This window comes from Kogia breviceps, chromosome 5 (assembly GCF_026419965.1).
Source record: "Kogia breviceps isolate mKogBre1 chromosome 5, mKogBre1 haplotype 1, whole genome shotgun sequence".
Taxonomy (NCBI): Eukaryota; Metazoa; Chordata; class Mammalia; order Artiodactyla; family Physeteridae; genus Kogia; species Kogia breviceps.
Genome location: NC_081314.1, coordinates 82,830,044 through 82,855,752, shown reverse-complemented (window position 1 = coordinate 82,855,752; position 25,709 = coordinate 82,830,044). Strand labels below are relative to the sequence as shown.

Below are 25,709 nucleotides of genomic sequence, written 5' to 3'. Positions count from 1 at the left end.
TAATAATAAACAAAAACTCTGCTCCTTTACAACTCTGTCACCACCCCTTTCAGTTGTTATTACAAAATTACATCTTTATTCATTGTGTGCTCCAAAACATGAACTAATAAGTCTTTTAAATGCATTAATCTCTTGAATTATGTAGAAAACAAAATGTAGAGTTACAAATCAAAGTTACAATAATACTAGCTTTTAGAATTGCCAGTGTATTAACCTTTATTGAGATCTTTATTTCTTCATATAACTTTGAGTTGCTCTCTAGTTTGCTTTCATTTCACCCTACAGGACTTTCTCTGCATTTCTTGCAGAGAAAATCTAGTAGTAAACAAGTCTCTCAGTTTCTGTTTACCTGGGAATGACTTAATTTCTCCCTTACATTTGAAGGACAGTTTTTCCATATATAGGGTTGTTGATTGATAGGTTTTTCTTTTTTATGTTTTTTTTTTGTTCGTTTTTTAGTACTTAGAATATATTGGCCCATGGCCTATGGCCTCCAAAATTTCTGATAAGAAATGTGATGCTAGTCTTATTGAGAACCCCTTGTATATTACAAGTCCTTCTCAACCGATGCTCTGAAGATTCTTTGTATTTAGCTTTCCAGAAACTTCATCATAATATGTCTCAGTGTAGGTCTCTTTGAGTTCATCTTACTTGCAGTTTGTTGAGCTGCTTGGATGTTTATATTCATGTATTTCATCAAATTTGTGAAGTGTTCTGCCCCTTTCTCCCTCTCTTCTCCTTCTGGGACTCTCACAATGAATATGTTGATTGATTTCATGGTGTCCCATGGGTACCTTAGGCTCTGATAATTTTTCTTCATCTTTTTTCCTGTTTCTCAGTCTTGATAATTTCTTTTGTCTTATCTTCAAGTTCATTGATTCTTTCTTCTGCCTACTGAAATTTTCCTTTGACTCCTTCTAGTGAATTTTAAAATTTCAGTTATTGTACTATTTAGCTCTATAATATTTTTAGATTCTTTTTAGGTTTCCTGTCTCTTTTATTGATACTTCCATATTGTTCATACATCATTTTATTGACTTTCTCCACATCTTCCTTTAGTTCTTTGAGCATCTTTAAGATAGTTGTTTTAAAGTAGATGTGCCATCAGGTCTTTATCAAGATTAGTTTTTGTTGATTTATTTTTTCCTTTTAATGGAAAATTCTAAGAGGGAAGTTTATATTTTCCTTTATATACATCGTGATATGATTTTTTTGTTGAAAGCTGGACATTTGAATCTAATGTGGTAACTCTGGAGATCAGATTAGCCACCTTTCCCACTGTTTGCTTTTTGTTATTCTTTTTGTTTTTTTAAATTGTTGTAGGCTGTCTCTGTGCCAAGGATCACACTGAGGTATAAACTTAAGGTCGTTTCAGGTCTTTTTTGAGTCTTTGCATTTCCCACTTTCTAATTTTCCCCATATATGCAGTTGCTTTTGAATTTCCTAGTCTTTAATGTCTGGCTCCAAAGAGTGGAAAAAGAGAAAAAGGAAGGAAGAGGAAGGGCACCAGTCCTTTAAATCCACTGTAAGTCACTTCAGCTGGCGGCAGGGGAGGTGCAACAAAAACGGCTTCTCATCTCTTTGTCTGCACTTCTGTACCTGAAGCAGCAATCAGGGATCAGGACATATATCCCAGATATTTGGAGTACAGGGTCTTGTTTTGCCCACCCTGATACATGCAAGCTGTGTGCAAGGTGCTCCAGGAACTTGTGCACAATTGCCTGCAGTTGAACTGGGTGTGGCAGGTGAGTAGCTGCTCCTCTGTGCCAAGAGCTGAAATTGATTGAAATTAACCACAATTTACAGACCAAGCCTTCCCTTGGAAATTGAAAGCCTTTAATAGACTACAGAGTTCCAAAATAGTTACATCAGACAGATTCTGCCAGTGCAATTGTCTAGGTGGTGAGAGAGATTCCTGGTGCTTCCTGCTCTGCCATCTTCCCAGAATCCTATCACCTGTTATTTTCAAACTTCATTAAAAATAATATAGGTAATCTATTTCTAATAATTTTTCTTAACATTCTGATCTTCTAAGTTACAACAATTTTTTTAGTGTTATCTCTATATGTTTTACTGGCTTTCAAGCTTACCAAAGTTTTCTTTCTTTCTTTAATCATAGCTTTTCCATTCTTAGGCTTTCAATTTTAATTCATTTCTAATTATTTGGGAACACACATATTTAAGTAATTTATTTTGGAAGGTTATCTCAGTGGTGGTATTTTTGTTGTTGTTGTTTTTGTCTGCTTGGTAATATATTTCTACTGACTTCACACTTAACTGGCATCTTATCTGGGTAGAGAATGCTACCTCAAAACACTATGGATATCGTTCTGTGGTTTTCTGACATTTAGGGTTGATTAAGAGGCCAAGCTGGTTTAACTTTCTCTGCAGTCATTCTACTTTAATTTTTTTTCTCTTTTTTTTTAGTTTTCTTTGTCTTTGGAATTTAAAATGTTCACAATGATTTCTCTGGATGAAAATCTATTTTCTTAAAAACATTTTTTTGACCATCTGAACACTTTGAGTTCCTTAATTGTGCCTTTTTTAGTACATACGTGGAAATTTCTTTTCTTCTGATAATAGATTCCACTTGATGAATTTTATGTTTCTCTCTCAAGTACATCTTTTAATTTTAGGGTTCTGCTTTTTTTTTCAGGTCTCTATTTCAGGAATCCTCTCTTTGACCAATCTAACTTTTGGCTATAGTAGGAATGACATAATAAAAGTGGTAGTTTTTGTTTGCCCTCCTTGGTTGTGCAGCTCTCATAGGAGGTCTTCCCCTTGCCCTTGAAGTTCAGTGAAATCTTCCATCATCCTGGTGGTGGAAATCACAGGGGGAGGCTACCCACTTCCAATACACATCCATAATAAATCACACTTTATATTGTCTTACCAAAATCTATAGAACGTTCTTTTATTCCATCTTATAGATGCAGAGTGTTGTGGGGGTTTTTTTCTTCTTTTTATTATCTTATTTTCTAGGCTTTTTGAGGTAGTTTCAAGAGGGGGGGATTTTTAGTCAGCTTCATCTTAATGCCATGTCTGGAACTCAAGCCACTGAATTATTATTTTTTAAATATATTTAGACCTAGGTCAACAAATTCAAACACAAGAAAAGGGTTAAATTTCTTCCACAAGTGTTGGCAAAATCTGTAGAAAAAAAGAGGAACAGCCTTTAATAAAGAAAGTTACAAAGTATACAGTCATGGAAGAGGAAAGCTTTCAGGGGTGTAGGAGGGGTTGCTCCTCCTCCCACTGCCAACTAGCACAGACAGACGGACAAGTGAGGTCATTCCCAGACAGTTACCCCAACAGCAGAAACCAGTGAAGATGGGTCTCGGATGGTGAGTGATCATTCTTATTCTTGAAAGGCAGTTATGAGTTAAGTGACCTCAGTGTCAGGCTGAGGTCGAGGATGGTGCTGTTTTCTGTCCTTCCTGCCCAAGAATGCTAATTATGTATTAAAGACATATTTATGCAGCAGGAATATCTGGGAGAAAGAGCAATCTATGCTATGGAAGGTTAGCTAGAGTCTTGAAGCCATTCGCACCTTCTTGCTCAAGCACTCTAAGATGATCCCATACCTCCAAGTCAGGGGAGCTTTTAAAAAATGTCTACCAAAGATATTTGACTACTAATTAAAGATGAGAATTATGGAAATGTCAAAATGTTTATTGGTTGTTGGGGGTTTTTTAAGTGATTTAATTTTGATTTTTGAAATTTGTTTTTCATATATTTAAATGTTACAGTTATTGATTTCAAGAATCAGGAAATTTTAAAATGTCTGTACAAGTATAACAAATGACAGGGAGGAAATTCAATGGACACCAAGGTCAGTTTGGCCTGGGGGTGGGGAATGAGTTAGAGAAAGTAGAAGGAGAGAGGCCAAGGAAAAGGAAGAGGAATAAGAGGTGTAAAAAGAAAATGCAGTACCCAGATAATGAGTCACAAAGAGGCCATGGGAGATTCTGAGCAGGGTGAGGTAGCTGAAGGAGGTAGAGTAATTCAGTTACCTACCGGGTATTGAACATGCATGATATGCTGTGTAGTTTACTAGTGTGATTTCACTGAATTTTAATCTTCACAGTGACTCTCAGGCAGATGATATCATCATTGTGTTTTATGGATGAGATAACTGTGGCTTAAAGCAGCTAAATAATTAACTCAAGGTCACGCTCGTCATAAGGAGTAAAAATCTTTCTTTCCACTTTGTCCAGCACCACAAGGTTTCTCCGTGTCCTGGCAGGCACCCATGGCAGTGACTTAATGGAAGAAGTCACATCCACCCTTCTCTTGGATGGTGGCAGCTGGGGTCACTGGTTGTTTATTATTGTTCCTTGAAAATCTATGTAACCCTCATCTATCCAGTGCTTACTGGTTTGGTAGACAGCTTTGCTGCTTTCATTTCAGAAGATTAGAATTTAATTTCCAAGTAAAGACTCCTTTTCCCTCCAGTGAAATTTTGAAATGTCACCCACGTATGAAGTGAGCAATTTCAGAATATATAATTTTTGTGGAACCACAGAAGTGGTACTTTATGCTAACACTGCCTGCAGGTGTCTATAGAACTACAGGCCACTGTCTACACTGTTCTTGTTAAGATTCTCTTTGTTTCACAGTGCTTGAAAATTGATCATGAACAGGAAATTTTAAAATATAAATGGCCAATACTGTTTAGTCTTACCTGAAATAAAAGAAATGCAAATTATAAGTGAAATGTCATTTTTCTTTTATCAACTTGGCAAATACTTTGTTTGAAAAGCAAGCAAGTAAGAATCCTATGTGTTTCTAAGGAGGGAGGAACATTTATAACCTTATTACCTGTTGATGATAATATAATCTTTCTAGACAATAATCTAGTGATACATACCAAAAGCAAAATGTATACGCCTTTTAACCAAGTAGTTCAACTTTTAGGAATTTATTGTAAGGACGCAAGCATATTTTTCTTGCCATTGTTTCTCATAGGGAAAATCTTAGAAACAACTTAAATATCTAAACATAAGTAGTTGGTTAATTATGGAACATCCATGATGAAATACCATGCAATCATTAAAAACTCTATTGTAGAACAATTCTTAATGTATTTTATATAAGAAAAACAACAGAATGCACACTGCTACGACTTTTATACATAACTCGATACACACAATGTTAGAAATACAGATGATTTTTATTTTCTACTTTGTGCTTTTGAACTTGGATCACATCTGCAGGCAGAAAAATAAAGTTAGATCTTTAAGAAAAAGTAACCAATAGCTGGCTTCTCTCAGAAAAGCAGTCAGCTGTCTAGTGGTATGTGATCACTCATACTTTGTGGAGTTCCATTGTTAGGGCTTTGGCCCTTTGTGTTTAACTTTTTTGTCTCTTGACTCCTTCTCAAAATATACTCACTCTACCCATAAATCACTAGATCCTGATAAGCCTGTTTTCATAGAATATTCTATGTGGAAGAGACTGGAGTGCTCATTTCCTTATTTTACAAATGGATCTCATGGCTCCGGAGTGAGCTGCATGGTGAAAGGAAGAACAGTGCAGGGGTTAAGTGGCCACAGTTAGGAACCAAAGTGCTAGTGTTTCTGTCCCAGATTCTTTCACTTTCTAGCTGTGTGACCTTGGACAAATTGCTTAACAATTGAAATCCTTAGTGTTTTACTGTATAATGGGGATGATTGTGATAATTGTGAGATTTAAATGAGATAATCCATGTAAGGTATTTAGAACCTTGCCGCGATAAGTACTCAGTGATTATTATTATTGTTGTTGTTTATTACTATTCCTGTTAGAATTAAGAAATAGAAGGGAGGTCATTTGTCCAAGATGATACAGCTACTTGATGTCAATGATAGGATTAGAATTCAGGAAAGTTTTTTTCCCAGCAGAAGTGTTCAATCCCCCTCTGAGCCTGTCAGGACAACCCTAGGCTGGGCTCCCAGGGGAGCTGACAGTGAAACAGGCAGAGCCCAAGGACAAGACCAGCCACTTCCAGGAAATGACTCTGATCACAGTGGGAAGCCAAATGCTGGAAAGGAGGATGAGGGTTGGGAAGTCGAGAGCCAAGTTAGATGCAAGGATGAAGCCAGGAGCAAAGAGCTAGTACAGGAGAGAAAAGATGGCTCAGAGACCCTCCTGAGGCTTTTTCGACCACCAACTGTGGGCTTCATGGGAAGTCAACATAATTTAAACACCCAAGGTCTGGGTAATTAAGTAGACAAATGGGGTGCATGGGGGAATTGCAGGTATAGCTGTGAGAAGATGCCTGACAAGTAGTACTCATAGAGGAAGAGGTGGATGCTGGGAGGGGTCAGAACAAGGACACTCTCTCCCCCCTGCCCTGAGCCCAGGCATCCATTGTGATTATCCTAAAGTCACAGCCTACATTTGAAGAACCATAAACAAGCAACAATACGATAAAATGTGCTTTAAAAATTCCTCGGGTAGCAGAGTACAGAACTGAGTTAACAAGGAAATCATTTAGGAAACTATTAGGCTAATAGGACTATAGGAAACTAATTCAAGGAGAGGTGTTGAGGACATGAAACCAGGGCAGTTATGGTAGGGTGAGAGAGGAGAGGATGCATTTAGGAGGTATTTACACACTAGAATTGATAGGTTTTGGTTTTTGACAGATATGGAGCTTGGAAGGAGAGCTAAGTATACAGTGGCATCCTCACACAATGGAGGATATAGCAAGTGGATTGGGTCTGGGCCAGGGGAAAGAGGTCAGAAGTTGAATTCATTTTTTAACATGCTGAATCTGAGATCTCTTGGAGCAGCTAGATGGTGATTTCCAAGTAAACAAGTGGATATACAGGTGTAAAGCTCAAAAAAGAGGTATGGGCTGCAGAAAACATTAAGAGTCTTCAGCATAAGTATAGGTGATAGGTGAAATTCTCGCTGTGGGTGAGATCACTAGGGAGAGGGGATGGTGAATTGAGAAGAAGCCAAGGATGGAAGCTGGAAATTTTTGACATTTAAGGAGATAGATGAGGATAAAGAGTCCACAGTAGACACCAAGGAGGGACTAGAGAGAATGGAACAGAGCAGGAGAAAAATGATGTCATAGGAACCAGGGGAGGAGAGAGATGCAAGAAAGAGAAGGACAGCTGTACACCTGAAATGAACATAATATTATAAATCAACTGTACTTCAGTTTAAAAAAAGAGGAGGACATGTCCATGGAAAGACAAAGCATATTTACCAAATTTCTTCACTGAGCACATGAGATACAGAAAAAGTGACTCTAGGGACTAAGGGTTAAGGGTTGGTTGTGTCCCCTCAAAATTTATATGTTTTAAGACTCTTGGTACAGAGTCTTAAATTGCTTTCCAGAAAGGTTATAGCCATTCACAATCCCACAATCAGTAGTATATGAAAGTACCATTCTTCTTAATGGTATCTCAGGATGTGACTGTATTTTGAGATAGGGTCTTTACAGAGATAATCAAGCTAAAATGCGGTTCTTAGGATGGGCCCTAATCCAAGATGACTGATATGCTTAAAAGTAAGGAGAAATTTGGACACAGAATCATGCATAGAGGGAAGACCATGTGAAGAGACTTGGAAAAGATGGCCATCTACAAGCCAAGAAAAGAGACCTAGAACAGATCCTTCCCTTAAAACCCTCAGAAGGAGGGTTGTTTAAACCACAAAGTTTGTGGTAGTTTGTTATCACAGCCCTAACAAACTAATACATTTGGTGGGTGTACATAATCCTTTGGTGAGAGTGCAAATAGCCAGAGAAAGAAACTGTGAATAAGTATCTCAGAGAGGTTGGTGAGGAACCAAAAAAGGCTTAGGTCACCTAAGCTAAGAGGAGAAAAATATTTCAAAAAGTAGAGGGTAGTCACGGTGTCAAATTCTGCAGAAAGGTGAAGTAGGAGAATGACTGAAAACATCAGTCCAGAGGTCCGTGGTGACCTTTGCGGAGCACTCCCAGCTGAGTAGAGGGGGTAGGTCTTAGAGAGCTGAGAACAGAGACAGCAGATAGATCACTCCCACAAAACATGATGAAAGGGGACCTCTTCACTGAACCAAACTCACCTCTGCTGTCCATAAAGAGACACACGGAGACACCCTAGAGTCAATCGGCCAGACCTGGAGTCTTCTCTGCTTTCTGCAGCTGTCATTTTACATGTTGGATTTTTGGTACTGACATAGATTCCATTCTCTTTCTTTAAGCCATAAGAAATGTGTTTTTCAAAGCTTCTCAGAGATGACCCCTATGATGAATCTGATGTTGTAAGGGGGATGTTGTAAGACTGTGGTGAATCTAATGATGTAAAGGAAAAAACAAGCCTGAGTGGAATTTGGGGGATCATTATAACTTAGGTCAATAAGCAGGAAAAAACATAGCAGAATTGGAATAGGGAAGTATTAAAGCATTGTCTTAGAAAACCTTGAAGTCAAAGTGAGTCTAAAATTTGCCTTCTGTAGCCTCAGGATATTATTGGCCAAGCAATGCAAATGTCACACTTCTATATTATTGGGGATCGAATTAATCAGGTTTGACTCTACTAAAAGATCTAATAAATTTTTTAAAAATTAACATTTAGTGAAATAAATGAATTAGTCAATAGCAGCCAGGAAATAACCATGGGGTAAAACCTGAAATAAATAAGTACCCAAAAGATAAACCTAGATCATCACCTCCATCTTACAACTATTTTCAACCAAGTAAACAGTAAATCTTTATCAAGAACCTGATAATTTTAAGGCAGTATGGAGGATACAAAAGAAAAAGCTGACATACAATTTTTATAACCTAATTGGGAATGGAAAACAATTATGAAGTGACAAAAGCAATCCAATGCCGTTAATAATTGTGTTTTTAAAATATACAAATAACAAAAAAAAATGTTCATTTTCAGTAGACATTGAAGAAACACCAATGAGATGCTTTCATTTATGAGATTAAACAGTAAGCAAATAATCCAATTACAAAATGGGCAAAAGACATAAAAACATTTCCCCAAAGAGGACATACAGATGATAAGCAAGCACATGAAAAGATGTTCAGCATCATTATCCATTATGGGAATGAAAATTAAAACCATAATGAGCTATTATCGTACACTATCAGAATGGCTAAAGTAAAAAATAATGATAACACCAAATGCTGGCAGGATGCAGAGAAACTGGATCACTCATACGTTGCTGCTGGGACTGTAAAATGGTACAGCCACTCTGGAAAACCGTTTGGCAGTTTCTTAGAAAACTAAACATACATTTACCATTTAACCCAGCGATTGCATTCTTGGGCATTTATCCCAGAGAAATGAAAACCTATGCTCACACAAAAAATAATACATGAATATTCGTACCAGCTTTATTCTTTTTTTTTTTTTTTTTTGCGGTACGTGGGCCTCTCACTGTTGTGGCCTTTCTCGTTGCGGAGCAGAGGCTCCGGACGCGCAGGCTCAGCGGCCATGGCTCACGGGCTGAGCCGCTCCGCGGCACGTGGGATCTTCCCGGGCCGGGCCACGAACCCGTGTCCCCTGCATCGGCAGGCGGACTCTCAACCACTGCGCCACCAGAGAAGCCCCATACCAGCTTTATTCTTAATAGTCAAAAACTAAGGGGAAAAATGTCCTTCCTTTGGTGAATGAGTAAACAAACTATGGTACTCATATACCATGAAATACTACTCAGCAATAAAAGGAAAGAGCTACTGATACACACAGAAACTTGAATGAATCTCCAGGGAATAATGCTAAGTGAAAATGCCAATCCCAAAATGCTACTGTGTGATTCCATTTATGTGACATTCTTGAGACAACAAAATCACGGAGATGAGAACAAGTTGGTGGTTGTCATAGTTAGGGGTGGTAGGGAAAGGAAGAGGTATGTGTGGCTACAAAGGGATAGCACCAGGGAAGCTTGTGGTGGTGGAACACTTCTATATCCTGATAATGGCAGTTGTTACATGAATCTACACGTGTGATAAAACTGCATAGAACTACACACACACACAGAGGAGTGCACATAAAACATAAAGCTGGTGAAATCTGAATAAACTCTGTGGATTAAACCAATGCCAGTTTCCTGATTTTGACATTGTACTAGTGTTATACAAGACATTACCATTGGGGGAAATTGGCTGAAGGGTACATAGGGCCTCCCTGTACACTTTTTTCCAGCTTCCTTTGAATCTTTAATTATTTCAAAATAAACAGTTTAAAATGTAATTTTAAAAGACAAAATTTTCATCTTCACTAAGTATTAAGGAAATGCCAGTGCAAACACCAATGAGATATATTCATTTATCAAATTAATAATTTATATTTCATTAGGGGATGGGTATTAATGCTCAGAGTATACAGGAAGAATGGTACTTTCATATACTACTGAATGTGGGATTATGAATGTCTATAACTTTTCTGGAAAGCAATTTAAGACGCTGTATCAAGAGCCTTAAAAATTCAGATACAAGCAAACTTGGCCACTGCCTATTTCTCTATGTTCTAAGTAATTTTTTCAGTTCATTCAGCACCTTTGTTCCAGGCACTATGCCACACATTTGAAATATACCAAAGATGAGCAAATATGATTTCTGTCCTGAAAGAGCTCAGCTTAGTGGTAAATATATCAAATGTGGTGATATTTTTATGAGCAAAGTGTGTGAGGTTCCCCAGGAGCACAAAGGTGTCTGTTTTCTGTTTGTCTGTAGGTAGTATTGTGTCTTAGATAAGTGCCAGAGTTTTGAGTCAGTCGGGCTGGTGTCAAATAATAAGTAGTTAATAAGTAATTTTGTACTTATTAGCGATGTCACCTTGGGGAAGCTATCCAGCTCCCTGAACTTCAGTGCTTTCATCTGTAAAATGAGGCTACTGGTATTTACCAATGCTATGAAGGTTATAAGAATTTATAATGGATGTAAAGTCTTGTGAAAATGAAATATTTTAGGCTTCATATTCTTTTCTTTAAAATCTATTATTTCCTATATTTTAAATGAAGTCTTAAATTTCTTTGGCTCTTCCTTTTCTGACTCAGTTCTAGCAAACAGATTTTTACCTATAACTCAAAAATTGCTATAATAGACCTCCTAATTATAGATAAGAGAAGGCCAGGTTCAATGCAAGTGAATAAAGTGAAAGCTAAACAAAAAAGCCACCTAAGATATATTTATATGAGGTAGGATGCCAAAAACATTAAAATGAAACCGTGTCCTGTGATTGGTAATCAAGTGAGTGTCTTCATGAAGTTGTCCTTGAAACCCCCTTTTTAGCCTTTTGGACCTCAAATATTTTATTTCTGCTTGTCTGCTTTTAATTTATAAAGATGTTTTTTGCTCATTAGTCATCATGGGTAACATATTCAAATTTACACTTCTAATTCTAGAAGATATATAAACTATCATTTTTCTTTATCATAAAAATACACTTATTTATCTTGTTCTAATAATTTCACCTTTAGGGATCTATATAATTAGATAATCAGGGATGTTAACAGATTTGTGCACAAAAATGTTTATTACACCATTATTTAATAATGAAAAATAAGAATCAACCTAAATTTTTCATAGTAGGTGAATGGTTAAGTAAACTAAAAGTGAAGTTGATGATGACTTCCTGATGACAGAAGAAAACATAAGGCTATGGATTTATAAAGAAAATAAAGCAGAGAAACAAGATAGCAAGCAGATACGTCAAAATAGTCATAGTGATTACCTCTAGATTGGTGGGATTGCAGAAATAGGGATTTCATTGCTCTGCTAAGGAGAATGAAATCAAGGTGAAAAGTCATCTAGTAGGGGGGTACAGACTCTAAGTCAGGAGTGGCAAACATAGGACACCTTTGAGACCCTCAGATAACAGAAGTGAGTGATGGAACAAGACAGGTGAGAGCTGGGAGACAGAAGCTAAGGGGGTTGAAAGTGTGCACCCAGCAAGACACTTCCCTAAGGAAGCCAGATCCTAAGGCAGAGGCCACTTATCTTCTCTTCTGACTCAGTTGGGAGTGTTCCCAAGATCTTCCCCTGGGGGTTGAAAGGAAGTGGATTGGGAGCGAGGGGAGAACTTGATTGAGAGCTCAGTGGAGAAGGTGTAAATTCGAGGAACATGGAGAATTTAGACAGTAGGGGGTAGAAAAGTTAATGTGCCCATTCAGTGGCTCACCCAAGACTTTATTTCCAAGAGAATTCCCTGGCTTGTTAAGTGTTCATGGTTGCCAGAAAATAAAAGTTTTAAGAAGGAAAACAGGCTCAAACCCAGGCTCTTTAATGCCTCCAGCTGAATTTTCACACATACAGGCAGAATGATCCCTTTAAACACTACTTAGTTATTGATATCAGGGGCTCATTCAGTTCTGGGGGGCTTTAGGAAAAACATCTGCTTAAAGGAACTTTGGGCAGTTTACTTAATTCTCTAAGCCTCAGTTTCTTCATCTGTTAGAAGGTTTAATAGTTTCAGTTTTTCAGAGGGTAAGGATTAAGTGAACTAATGGAGGAATATGAAATGCGTGGATCAAAGAAGGAAGGAACAACGATGGCTGTGATGAGCAGGGACAGGGTTAGGAAATTACATAGGTGTTGTCCCTGGATCCTTACGATGACCGTGTGAGCTTGGTATTATTTTCCCCATTGAAAAAAAATGAGGAAATTGAGGTTTAGAGAGGTTTAGTAAGTTACTCAACATCACAAAATTAGTAAGGGGCAGAGTAGAGACATGTACTCAAAAATGTGCCAAACCACACCAAAAAAGTACGTTGACATCTGACATTCTAATGATAGTCACATAGTATTATCAGTTAGAAATTAAAAGATTCAACTTTATATACCACTAAAACCTTGAGGTTGCCAGGTGTGTGTCCCTGAGCAAGTGGCCTAACTTCTCTGAAACTTAGTTCCCTCACTTGTAAAATTTTGTATGTTTGTTGTGCAGATTAAATGAAGTAACAGATTCAAAGTACTTAGCAGAGCACCTAGCTTATAAGCAATCAGCTAACAGATATTAACTTTAATAACATTTACTGGACCTGTTCCTGTGCTAAGCACCAGGAACGCAAAGGGGAATGAAATATGTCCCTTGCCCTTGTGGAACTGAGGACAGGAGAGCCATATAAGCAGTGAGTTTGTAGCCCAATGAGGAAGTAGCTATAATGGAAGAATAAGTAATGTGATTTGGGAGCAAGATAGATATAGATATTGTGAAAAGAGGAGGGGAAGAATGGCCAAAAACAAGGTTTCAGCTGTGAACTGTGGAATGATCTGGATCTTAAAGGAAGAGGAGCATTTTGCCGACAGAGAAGGCAGGAAAGGCATTCCAGACAGAAGGAAAGGCAAAGAAGGCAAAAAAGTCTTGAAAGGATCTGAGAGGGTCAGGGAATAGTGAACAGTTCAAGTGTAACTAGAGGTTAAGTTATATGAGGTGACTGATAAAAGCAGAAGAGAAAACTTGGATTCAGGCTGTCAAGGGCCTCATGTGTCTTGCTAAATAAGCATGTCTTCTGCCCATGAGGAACAGGGAGTAAGTCTTTAAAGCAAGGAAGTTTCATAATCAGATTGGTTTTTTATGAAAGATAATGGTAGGGTAAAGGATAGTGAGAGGGAACCAGCCTGGAGGCTGCTGCAATAGTCTGGACAAATGGTGACAAAGATCCTAACATTGACTGCCATTGAATTGGAAGTGGGTGGGGAGGAAGGGGAAGTGAGGGGGTCACTTAAACACGTGTGAAATCCAAGGTATGAAAATGGCTTGGTCCCTTCTTACCACAGTCATCCCAAAGGACCAAAACAAAAACACAGAAAACCTCTTTTAAAAATAATCTCTTTTGTTTGTATGCAAATAGGCCATGCACAGTGAAAATGCAACTCAAGTGTGATGACAGATACAATATTCTGTCTTCAATCCATGAAACACGAAGATGGAACTGGTTTACAAATGCTGTCCTTCTTAAAAATTCCAACTCCTCACATTAAAGCTGTAGCTAACCAGCGCAAGGCTTATTTGAAATTGTTTTCAGTCTTAAACCAGATATGTGGAAATCTATTTAAGGCACTTTTCAAAAGAAGTTTTACTGACATTGCTGCAGAGTAGGAAGAGCAATATCTTGTTTTACTGGTTAATTTCTTTCATATAGCAACACCTCTGCGTGGTGGTGCACCTTTAGAATTTTCCAGATAAAGGTGTGTGAAGGGAACTGCAAAAATTACACTTCTGTGGTTCTGCACCACCAACTTGAAAATTGCAAATTCAAGTTGACAAATACATATTTTAAGGGTTCCAAGAAGTCTTATGTGCATTGCTTTTGGTTACAAAGATGACACAGGGAAGTGAGCCTTTGGGTATGAAGTACCCCCTCCCTCAACCCTGCTCTGAAATGGAAGCTTTAAAAAATCCAGTGGTTTTTTTTTTTTTTTTTAAACAAGCTTAGTCATATTAGTTGTGTTCTGTGTGCCCCAGTCTATTTTATTTTACTTTGTAGTGCACATTTTATTTATACTCCTATATAAATATTTTGCATAAAAAGGTGCTTTCTCAGGTCTTTGTGCTTCCCTAAATTTGAAATATACTGCCATTTGTTAAAATGTGTTAGTTTTGTTATGTATTATATTCCCTCCTCTGCACACACAGGAAAAAATACATGGACTTAACTCTTCTAGCATCTTTTACATTTAGAATATTACCTCATTTTATTTCTTCTAACTGAGGTTATAAAGAAAATGTCAAACACTTTTGAAAGAAATGACAGTTTCTCAGAATGCGTAAGTGCGTACTCTTAAGCAAGGGGCCCCTTTAAATTCAGAGATCACCAATCTTCTGAACTGAGGTTTAATGTTCCCAGGTAATGCTAAAGATTGAAAGGATGTAAGTTTGGAATCAGATATTCACTGTTAGATTCTGAAAAGTTCCATCACCAATGCTGGCAGTTTATTGTATCAATTTTTTTTTTTTTTTGGTGGTACGCGGGCCTCTCACTGCTGAGGCCTCTCCTGTTGTGGGGCACAGGCTCCAGACGCGCAGGCTCAGCGGCCACGGCTCATGGGCCCAGCCGCTCCGCGGCACATGGGATCCTCCCAGACCAGGGCACGAACCCATATCCCCTGCATCGGCAGGCGGACTCTCAACCACTGCGCCACCAGGGAAGCCCTATTGTATCAATTTTTAAACTTGCCACCGTATATATTTCCTTCCTCTTGGAAAGATTTTATGTGGTTTTGTTATTTGTTAACTAATAGGTCATCTTTTGAGTAAACTATCAGAGGAAGTCCTGGGATTGTAAAATTGTATTGTAAACCTTACTGAATAGCTAGAGCATAGAATTATTAAATTAGTTAAGGATCACTGAGTCTACCCCTCCCTCAAGTGAGCTCTCTCGATTGTTCCACCCATGACTAATGGTCATACAGACACTGTGACCATTTAAAATATGAAATATCTCTCAGAGAGCCTATCCTTGAGATGGAGGGCCTGGGGAAATTTTTCTTAACTGTGGCCTACATGATCTAGTTAGAATCTGCCTCATGCTTTTAAGATGGTATCTGATCATTAGGACATCATATGTAACTGAAGTTGTTTATGTTGAAAATCAGTTGGTGGCAAGTACCTTGACATTATTAGATTGCGTAGGATCTGCAGGATCCTACTGCACTCACCTGCAGGATCTGGGAGGACAGGGACCCTCTGCTTTTGCTCACCTTGGATCCCAGGACCAGCCCAGAGCCTGTACTTAATCAAGGCTGGTTAAGCATTTGTTGGTGAATGAAGGCAAATTAAAAAGTAGAAATTCCAAATGGTACAATTACATCTGTGGATTTTTAAGAATTATTGAAAAATGGGAAGTGTTAACTGAGATACAAAGATCAGTGGGAACACAGGTGAAGCATAAAATGTGTGTATTTGGATGTCACTAGAGTCTATAGTCACTACCAGTTCCCATCTATGCTCTGGCACCAGCCTTGATGCTCTGCCCAGCCCTTCCAGGAGGTGTTTGTACACACAGCAGGCAGACAAGGCAGGAGGGATGCTCTGGATGTGATCTTGCTGGTATAATCCTGGTCTCTGTCCACTGAATTGTGAATTCCTTGGTTCCCTTAAGCTGCCGTTCTCTGGCTTAACCTTGTTTCCGACCTGTGGTCCAGTTCCCCGCTGGTCTCTAGGGCCTGTCCCCCAGTGAAGGGCCTTGTTCCATGGGGACAAACAAGGAAGTGTCTCCATTCACCACACTGTAGATATCACACTTCTCAGAAACTCCTGATTCTGGGTGTGTCGTAGCACCCCCCACCCAATTCTGCCCTGTCTCCACCAGACCACCAATGCCTCTCAGACTCTGAGTGTGGGATGGCTGGCTCCTCACATGCTGGGGTTGTCGCCCCCTGCTCCATCTTCCTCCCTTTCCTCACTCACCCAGACCACTAAAGTAAGAGCTCATCTAAAGGCCACTCCCATCTCCGGTACAACAGTATTTCTTTTTCTAAAATGCATGTACCCTGACGCTTGCCCTTTCGACAGTTTTTTTCCTTAACCTACTTTTCAATACATGCTAATGTAATCTTCAATCCAAATAGACGTATTTTGCTGCTGAATATTAAGCCACCGTGTGATTTTGAGAGAAGAATGTTTTGTATTCACTTGATAGAATCTTGCAAAACAACTGTTGGTGCCTCTTGCCTTTCTGACTTCTTAGAGGACATCTAGGCAAAAGTGTATCACTGGGTCCTAGTTTCAGTGTTCAGAATCTGATCAAATACAAGTTAAGAAACAATACACATGGCCTCTTTCTTAGCATGCATGAATGATAGGTGTGAATTTGCATCATGAGAAAGTGAATAAAAGGAGGGGCAGCTAGGGAGACCAAACAAGCCAGCCTAGGACGGGAGGGGAGCCCGTGCTAGAGGTTGTAAGGGTGAGGGTCTCTCCTACCTTGTCGACCCACTTGCAGGATATAAATACTGAGGCTGCAGAATTTGGGCTCAGAGAAAAGACTCTGATGCTTAACTATATAAAATATATTTTAAGTGTAGGTCAAGATTGTATCTCCCCCTCAAAGAAAAAAGAAACATTTTATTTCTAAGAATGTTCCTCCAGAAACATGGAACTGAAAGCTATTTTTTTTTTTATTGATCTGGCCCTTAGAAAACAATGGGGGTTTTTCTTTAATTTACCTAAGGAATTGACATAAAAATCTATGGCTCTGAACCAGGAAGATGCAGAAAATGTCAAAATAGAGGGCAGAACCACAAAACTGGAGATTTTTCACTGCAACATTTTATGCATGGCATCTGATAAGTGTAAAACATGGAGAAGTGAACCTCTGGACTGTGAAATTCATGCTAATTTCTTACCCACTAGTCTAGAAGCCCTCTAAAATGTCACATCGTTCATTTGGTTGCTTTACCAGGAATCATTGCACGTGATGAGTGTGCATGTGTATGTTTAAGTAATAGATTTTATTTTTAAAACAGTTTTAGATTTATAGAAAAATTAAGCAGATAATACAGAGAATTCCCGTATACCCCCTACGCTGTACAGTTTCCCCTATTATTATCATCTTGCATTACTGTGGTATATTTGTTACAGTTAATGAACCAATATTGATACATTATTATTAACTAAAGTCCATGCTTTGTCTCCCTCTTTGTGTTCTATGGCTTTTGACAAATTTATAATAACCTGTATCTACCATTACGTTATCATACAGAGTAGTTTCCCTGCCCTAAAAATCCCCTGTGCTCCACCTATTCATCCCTCCTCAAGTACCCTGGCAACCACTGATCTTCTTACTGTCTCCATGGTTTATGTCTTTTTTAGAATGTCATCTAGTTGGAATCACACAGTATGTATGCTTTTCAAACTGGCTTCTTTCCTCAAGCAATATGCATTTAAAGTTCTGCCATGTCTTTTTGTGGCTTGATAGCTCATTTTTAAATCACTGAATAATATCCCATTGTGCTGACGTATCACAGTTCGTTTATCCATTCACTTATTAAAGGGCATCTTAGTTGCTTCTAGTTTTGGCAATTATGAGTAAAGCTGCTGCAAATATTCATGTGTAGGTTTTTGTGTGGACATAAGTTTTCAATTCATTTGGGTAAATACCTAGGAGCATGACTGCTGGGTCATATGGTAGGCTTATGTTAAGTTTTATAAGAAACTGTCAGATTGTGTTCCAAAGCGCCTATATAATTTTGCATTCCTACCAGCAATGAATGAGAGTTCCTTTTGTCCCACATTCTTATCAGCACTTGGTACTGTCAGTTTTGTGAATTGTAACCATTCTAACAGGTATGTAGTTAGTAGCTCATTGTTGTTTTAATCAGCAATTCCCAAATGATACATGAAACTGAGCATTTTTCATATGCTTTATTTGCCATCAGTATGTCTTTGGTGACTTTGTATAATTGGATCTTTTGCCATTTTTAAATTGAGTTGTTTGTTTTCTTATCTTTGAGATTTAAGAGTTTTTTGTTCATTTTAGATACCAGTCCTTTATCAGATTTGTGTTTTACAAATACTTCTCCCAGTCTGTGGCTTGTCTTTTCATTCTCTTAGTGGTTAGTGTGTTTATGCTTTAAGGAGGAAGGTTCTAAAAATAATTTTACAACAGCAGTAAAAGGCAAATGTTATATGCTCTTTCTCAGGTGGTGTCAGGGAATCCTGTTTGTGGACCCAGCAGAGTTTCATTAAAAGTAGAGTCAGATGCTGGGGTGTCTGACCATCCTGCATTATTAGAGGTTGTGCGACAAGGCTGGGAATAAGAACAGGACCCAGCCCTAGGCTGCATCACTTCTAAATAAAGAAAAATTCAGAAACTGTGTTTACAGGCCAATCCTGGGCCCCCTGTATGGATTATACCATGTGTAGGCTATGAATTTCTGTCCATAAATCCAGTGTGTAAGAGACGATCACTTTTCCTATTTCTTAATCCCAACTCTGAGCCCCCATTCTGCCAGTTGGACAGGAGACTCCACCTTGATCTTACAGGGGTGCCCGTCCCCTCTTGTGGCCCAGTCAGAATTCAGGAAGTTTACCTGGTGCCTAAGAAGTGGTGGAAGTCCTAGTCTGTATTGGTTGCCATTGGCAGCCTTACTTTCTAGCCCACAGTGGTCTGTGAAGTCTGGAAGCTCTTTGCCCCACGCCACGGTGGGGAATGAGGTCACCTACTGAGGCTGGGTCCCCTGCGCCAAGGGCGCTGGCTCTCTAGGCATGAGCCACTGCCCCTGAGGTTGTTGTCTCTCTGGGAGCAGTGAGAGGGGTGCTTGATTCCCACTACATGTGGGCCCCATGCCCCTCTGCCCTCTCTCCCTTCCTTCTGCATCTCAAAAGCACTCTCTGTGTTGTCTCTCACCCTCTAGGGCACCTGTATTGTCTTTTCCAGGGGCTTTCACAAAAGTCCAGAAGTGCCTTTGACTTTAGGTCTCTCCTGCTTTCTTCTCTGCAAAAATCTCTGTGTCAAGGAAGCTCAGAAAACAAACACTAACATTTCAATAAATCATTTCTCTACAATTATTTGTGGAAACTATTTTATCCAGTATCAGAACCACCACCTGGAATACTTTTAGAGTGCCTCTTGACCACTGGCCACAGGAAGCCATTTATATAAAGCAACAAATATGAATGGAATTGGAAAATTCAGCTAAGTGTTTGGCTGTTTCCAAATACCACAGGTTTCTAGCTTTGCCTCCCAGAGTGGACCCTAACCATGTGGTCCCAGAGGAACATCTCTTGAGCAAAGCTGAGCAAGGACATAGGGAAGGGATCTGTTTCCTCCACTCAGCCACCATCTATAAGCCACTCCCCTCCTGCTGCTTTCCTGGTAGCCTTGGCCTCCTCAGACCTTAGAACATCTGGGAGTGAGGCAGTGGAGGAAGCAGCCCCACACAGAAGGCAGGTTTCTGAGGTTACCAGCAACTTCCTCCTCACTAAACACAAGGAACTGATCTTCATTTTGTTTGACCTCTTCTTAGCATTTGAAACTGTTGACCACCATCACTGTTGAACCCTCTCTGTCCTTGGCTCTGATGACCCTTGGTGAGGCCTCCTTATCAGATTTTCGAGTGGCACAGGCTTGGAGGGATGGCTAGTTTACAATGGATGACATATGTGGGATTCAGAGTAATTTCGATTGGCTGAACGCTGGCCCCAACTACTGATACACAAACAAGATGGGGCCAGAGGGTGGTGATCTGAGTCGACATGTGAAAAAAATCATAGTCAGCCAACCTCCCAATGCAACTATTTACAGGCTAGTTTGATCTCTGACTCATTAACAAAAGTGATCTTGTCACTGCCCCTATCATTCTGTGAGCAAAGAGACAGTTGACAAACTCAGGGAGATGGGTACCAGTGCAAGAGCCACCAAGTTGATTAGGGTTCTAGAGACCAAATCATAAGAGGAACAGTTGAGGACACTGACCATATTTAGTTGAGAGAAGAGACTATTAGGGAAATTTATAATATCTGCTTTTGACTATTTGGAGGATTTTATATCTAAATAGATATAGACACACACATACATATATTCTGGTAGTTCTAGAAAACATGTCAGGGACATATTTTCTAGATGGTACTTACGGGGGTGAGGAGTAAGGAGTGGGAGATTTGGGATTATTATAAAGAAGACCTTTGTCTTTTTTAAAAATTAATTTTATTGGAGGATAGTTGATTTACAATGTTTTGTTAGTTTCAGGTGTACAGCACAGCGATTCAGTTATACATATACATACATTCATTCTTTTTCAGATTCTTTTCCCATATAGGTTATTACAGAATATTGAGTAGAGTTTCCTGTGCTATACATTAGGTCCTTCTTGGTTAGCTATTTTATATATAGTAGTGTGTGTATGTTAATCCCAAGTTCCCAATTTATTCCTCCCCCTCATGTTTCCCCTTTGGTAACCATAAGTTTGTTTTTGATGTCTGTGAGTCTGTTTCTGTTTTGTAAATAAGTTAATTTATATCGTTTTTAAAAATTAGATTCCACATATGAGCGATATAGTATGGTATTTGTCTTTCTCTGAAGAAGACCTTTGTCTTATAACTGTCTTATCAGGTAGTGAGTTTTCTAATATTAGTGAAAAAGCAAAGACTGGACATCCATCTATCAGAGATGATATCGAGGGGGGTTGTTACTTGAGTGAGAGACTGGCATGACTTCTGAGGTCCCTTAAACAACCCTGCAACGCAAATTAAGTAATAGAGTAGGAGAATTCCATGACACTGTATCATCTTTTATTTCTGCTGCCTGTCTCATCTCCCTGCACTTCTATGTTACAGCTTTGGAGGAGGCTGCTCTAAGCAAGAACTAAAATAAATGTATGAAAGAAGGGATATGGAAAAAGGAAAACAAAAACAAAAAACCTTTTTTTAAAAAGGACCTACTACATGCCAGAATCTGTGCTAGGTACCATGTATATATATGTGTATATGTCATCGTATTTGACCCTCAAACAAGCTTATAAGATACTTAGTATTACTTCTGTGAGGAAACTAAGGCTCAGAGAAGTTAAGTAACTTCCCCAAGAATACACAGTTATTAACTATTGGAGCTGGGGTTTGAACACAGGTCTCTGTGATTCCAAAGTCCAGTGTGACCTGTTACTTTTACTCATCCTTTATTTATGGCAAATGATACTGCTTTTTAAAATTGTTAGTATTGACATAAGGACTCCTTTTAAAATAAATTTATAAGTAAGTTAAGAGAAAAATATTGTACAAAGAATAGTACAGATTTTACATGGGTATGAAGTGGTACTAGTACCTAGAATGACTGAAGTTTGGGAAATACTATTCCAAATATTTTGATAGCAGGACTTTCCAATTTAGCCAATCTTATATTTTGATTGCTGAGTACAAGGAAGAGAAGAAAAGTTGAAAGTAAGTGGAATGTGAATTAGTTTCCTGTGCTCTGATAGGTGGGGTAATTTTATGTGTTACAATAAGGAAACCAAATGAACCCTTTCAAATTAAAAACTATATGATTGTAAAATCCAGAGGAAAACCCCAGGTGGGGCCTATTCGAGTAAAGGATGACGTTTTCAAGGTATGCACACAGAGTGGCTGAAGGGAAGTAGTGGAGAAGAATGATCATCACCTTTCCAGTGACAGAAGGAAGATCTTTGTGGAAAGGTCAAAGTGAGAATTGGAAAGTCCAAAAGGAAGACAGGAAAGTAGTAATAAAGACTAAATAGCGCATAGCATGCTCTGTGTTGGGTGATTTACATGCAGGGTCTCATTTGTTTTTCACAACAACGCGGCAGGGAAGCTATTACTAGTCACAATTCATAGATGAGAAGACTGAACTGGGAGGCGTTCAGTAACTTGCCCAGGGTCCAGTGGCTCAAACCAGGATTTGCCCTTGGGCTGACCACCAGTTCCAAACCCGCACTACTTCCCCTGCACCACACGCCCTTGCTTGGGTGGACCTCCTCCACCCAGACAACATCAAGCAGTTTTCACTTTGTCACTCTTAATTTCTCCAGCCTCGCAGGGCACAGCTAGCCTCCAAGAGGCGGGGAGGCATGCTCAGAGGGGGCTGCCTCTCTCCTGAGCTGCAGACTCAGAGGCACATAATTGCCCCCCAAATTGAGCAGAGGGCATTGTAGGGCCTGATCGGGTCAGAAAAAGAAGCTATGCGTTTGGGGCAGCATTATATATGTGAGGCCTATTTCTGCCTAAGCACTGGACTTGGAAAAATCCACTTGGAATTCACATACTTGCGTACTTCTTGTGACTTTTCCCCAGACTCAAAGAGTACCATCCGTTTCCAGGAAGAGCAAACCAAGGTAACAGAAACATTCTAGGCTACGACAATTAGGATTAGATTAGGGTAATCTGAAAATAGAGGCTGTGTAGGCTCATTGGGTTCTCGCAGGATCCATGGAGTGACACTCAATGAATGATTTTGTGGGGAAGGTGACAGGTGAAACACTGGGACTCTCTGCTCTTTCTCGTTGAGGACTGTCTCCTGCAACCCGGCTGAGCCAGACACAGCATCTGGCACATGGCTGCCCAGTAAAACATTTGCTGAATTGAGCTGACTCTTTACCTGTAGACCTCTGTAATCTGTCAGGGAAGGTGTCTTTGCCATGTTTGTGGTGGGGCTGTCTTTGGGGGGTTTCCTCAGGGCTTTACAGTCACTCACTCTCAGGAGTGCATTTGTAGTCATTCTCATCAGTGGAAATGCCCACCTGTCAGCAGAAGTTATCTGGAACCAGCGAGAACACTGACACTGTCTGTGGTGTTATTTCTCTCTGGTCAGTTCCCCTTTCTGCATTTGAGATCTAGCCTCAGCCCTGACATTCTTTCTCTACTAGGAGTGTTAGGAGGTATGGGGAGCTCACAAAGGCTCCTCTTCATTTATTCTTAATACCTTGCTTCTGTGTTCCTCGGGAATGCCACTGGGCTTATGCCTCTGGTCTCTGGGAGCTGCAGTGGATGGGCATTTGTGACAGGTATGTTCTTATGAAGCTTGTATGCCTGGGGGAGCATGGTATGGGATCAAGCTGCATCTGGGGCAGATGTTCAGAGGTGGGGCTGACAGCCAACAAGGGAGTGGGTAAGAAGGGGTGAGGGGTACGTGCTTAAAACCTTTGACCATCAGGCTCGATTCTCAGACTGGCTACATCGGAGGTGGGACATTATCGAAACGTGTCTCCTCCAGTCAGATCCCTTTGTCTGCTTTGGTGAGCTAAGAGACATGACAGGCAGGAAATAGAGGGTACCACTTAGCAAACAACTGGCAGCTGCTCTTGGCCTTGGAGTGCTGGGGGCTACAAGCAGCTCTGCTCCAGGAGAAGCTGTCCAAGTATGCTAGCCCTGACTGAGCCCCTTGTGCCAGTAGAAAGTCCAGAGGATGGGGACAAAACTTACACCCTCTGAAATGGCCTCTGCTTTCTTGTTTGGCCTTTCCCTTCTCCTGTCCAGAAACCTTTGCTCATTTCTTCCTCCCATCCAAGTGCCCCATCCCAATATTGGTCCCTTCTGGCACCAGAGACCAATAGCTTATTTGGAAAGAAATAGTCCTAGGTCAAAAGAGAGCTTGTGGGCTTCCCTGGTGGCGCAGTGGTTGAGAGTCCACCTGCTGATGCAGGGGACACGGGTTCGTGCCCCGGTCCGGGAAGATCCCACATGCTGCGGAGCAGCTAGGCCTGTGAGCCATGGCCGCTGAGCCTGCGTGTCCGGAGCCTGTGCTCCGCAACGGGAGAGACCACAGCAGTGAGAGGCCCGCGTACAGCAAAAAAAAAAAGAGAGAGAACCCAGTCAGTGGTTTATCGTGTTCTGTATACCATGAACATATTTGCATTTGCAAATAGGCTTAAAATAGTGCCTCCACTAATACTTATTTAAGGCTCTGGAGAGACAGGTGAAAATAATTTTTGGCCAAGGGAACTTCCCACTCCTCTCAAATTGTAATAACTGAGGAGTTGACCTGTTCCTCCCAACCTCAATCTTGGGACTCAGGCTCTGGACTAAAATAAGTCAATTTAATTATGTGCACAAGCTCACAGTTTTATATTATATCTTCTGTTTGCTGCTACAGATACCACTAACTCTATTTACATGAGCTATCCTGTGTATAATGGAAGCTTTTTCAAATCTCTGCTCATTTGTGTGTTCTAAATACATTTACTGAATGCTTCCTACATCCTAGGTACCAGGTTTCTAACAGGGAGAATAAAAGACATGGTCCTTGTCCTCTTGAAGCTTCTAACCTAGTGGGAAAACAGTGCTAATTAAATAGTCACACTAAAAAATGACCATATAGCAACAGTGCTTTGAAGAGAAGAAATGGTTCTTTGTGATTGTGCTCACTGTTCAATTAACTATGCCTTTGAGCTTGTTATTTTGGCTCCTCTGATATCCCCAGATAACAGATGTCCCCTCCTGGTGGAGGTGAGGACCGGATTTCATGAAATTGAGGCTAGGCTGGGAGGGGAGAGAACATGAAAGGTGAAAGGGTGAGCCAAGCTAGATTCCTTAGGATAAAAATCAAGGTTCAGATACCATGCTTCAAAAATCAGATGGGCTTCCCTGGTGGCACAGTGGCTGAGAATCCCCCGACACGGGTTCAGGCTCTGGTCTGGGAAGATCCCATATGCTGCGGAGCAAATAAGTCCATGCGCCACAACTACTGAGCCTGTGCCCTAGAGCCCGTGCCCCACAACAAGAGAAGCCACCGCAATGAGAAGCCCACACACCGCAATGAAGAGTAGCCCCCTCTCTCTGCAACTAGAGAAAGCCCGCGCACAGCAATGAAGATCCAACACAGCCAAAAATAAATAACAAATAAATAAATTTAGTTTTTAAAAAATCAGATAGAGGTGGGAGTTGAGTTTAGGGGTCTCTGGGCCAGGAGATTGAAGCCGTGAAGACACAGAACTAGAGCAAACATGTCTAAACAAGCGAGGAGGTGGTGGGGAGTTTCCTGGGGTCATTCAGAGTCCAGGCAAGTGGGGACACTTCACCTTTCATGGCCAGGAAGGACGGATAGGGCCCTAGGCTGAGCATATAACCCTTTATTAGACCCTTATCCTCATCTCGAATCTGATATAGAGAACTTCTGAGCTGCACATCAGAGTATACTTAGGCTGAGGTTTGGGAGAGAGACACCATTTTGAATATATGTAGAAGAAGAAAAGAATCCAGCACTTTCTCTCTCCCCATCAAGATGGGAAAGGTTCCATTCCCTGTTCTTCTCCCTCCTTTCATAAATATGATTTCTTTCCGAGTTCCATTTCCTATTTAGATAAATTAACTTGAACTTTTAAA

General features: G+C 40.0%; 1 protein-coding gene across 3 annotated transcripts in view; it reads left to right on the top strand.

The window, feature by feature from the left end:
• The first annotated feature begins 3,170 nt into the window (after positions 1-3,170).
• CD86 (CD86 molecule) overlaps positions 3,171-25,709 on the top strand; it is a 63,060-nt gene continuing 40,521 nt past the window's right edge. For 2 of the 3 annotated variants that reach the window (XM_067034468.1, XM_067034467.1), the window contains exon 1: positions 3,209-3,344. In XM_067034468.1, the coding sequence (XP_066890569.1) occupies positions 3,331-3,344 (14 nt within the window). In that variant the 5' untranslated portion in view covers positions 3,209-3,330. Of the gene's footprint in view, positions 3,345-25,709 lie in introns of all 3 variants that reach the window. The other variant, XM_059064242.2, reaches the window with a different exon arrangement.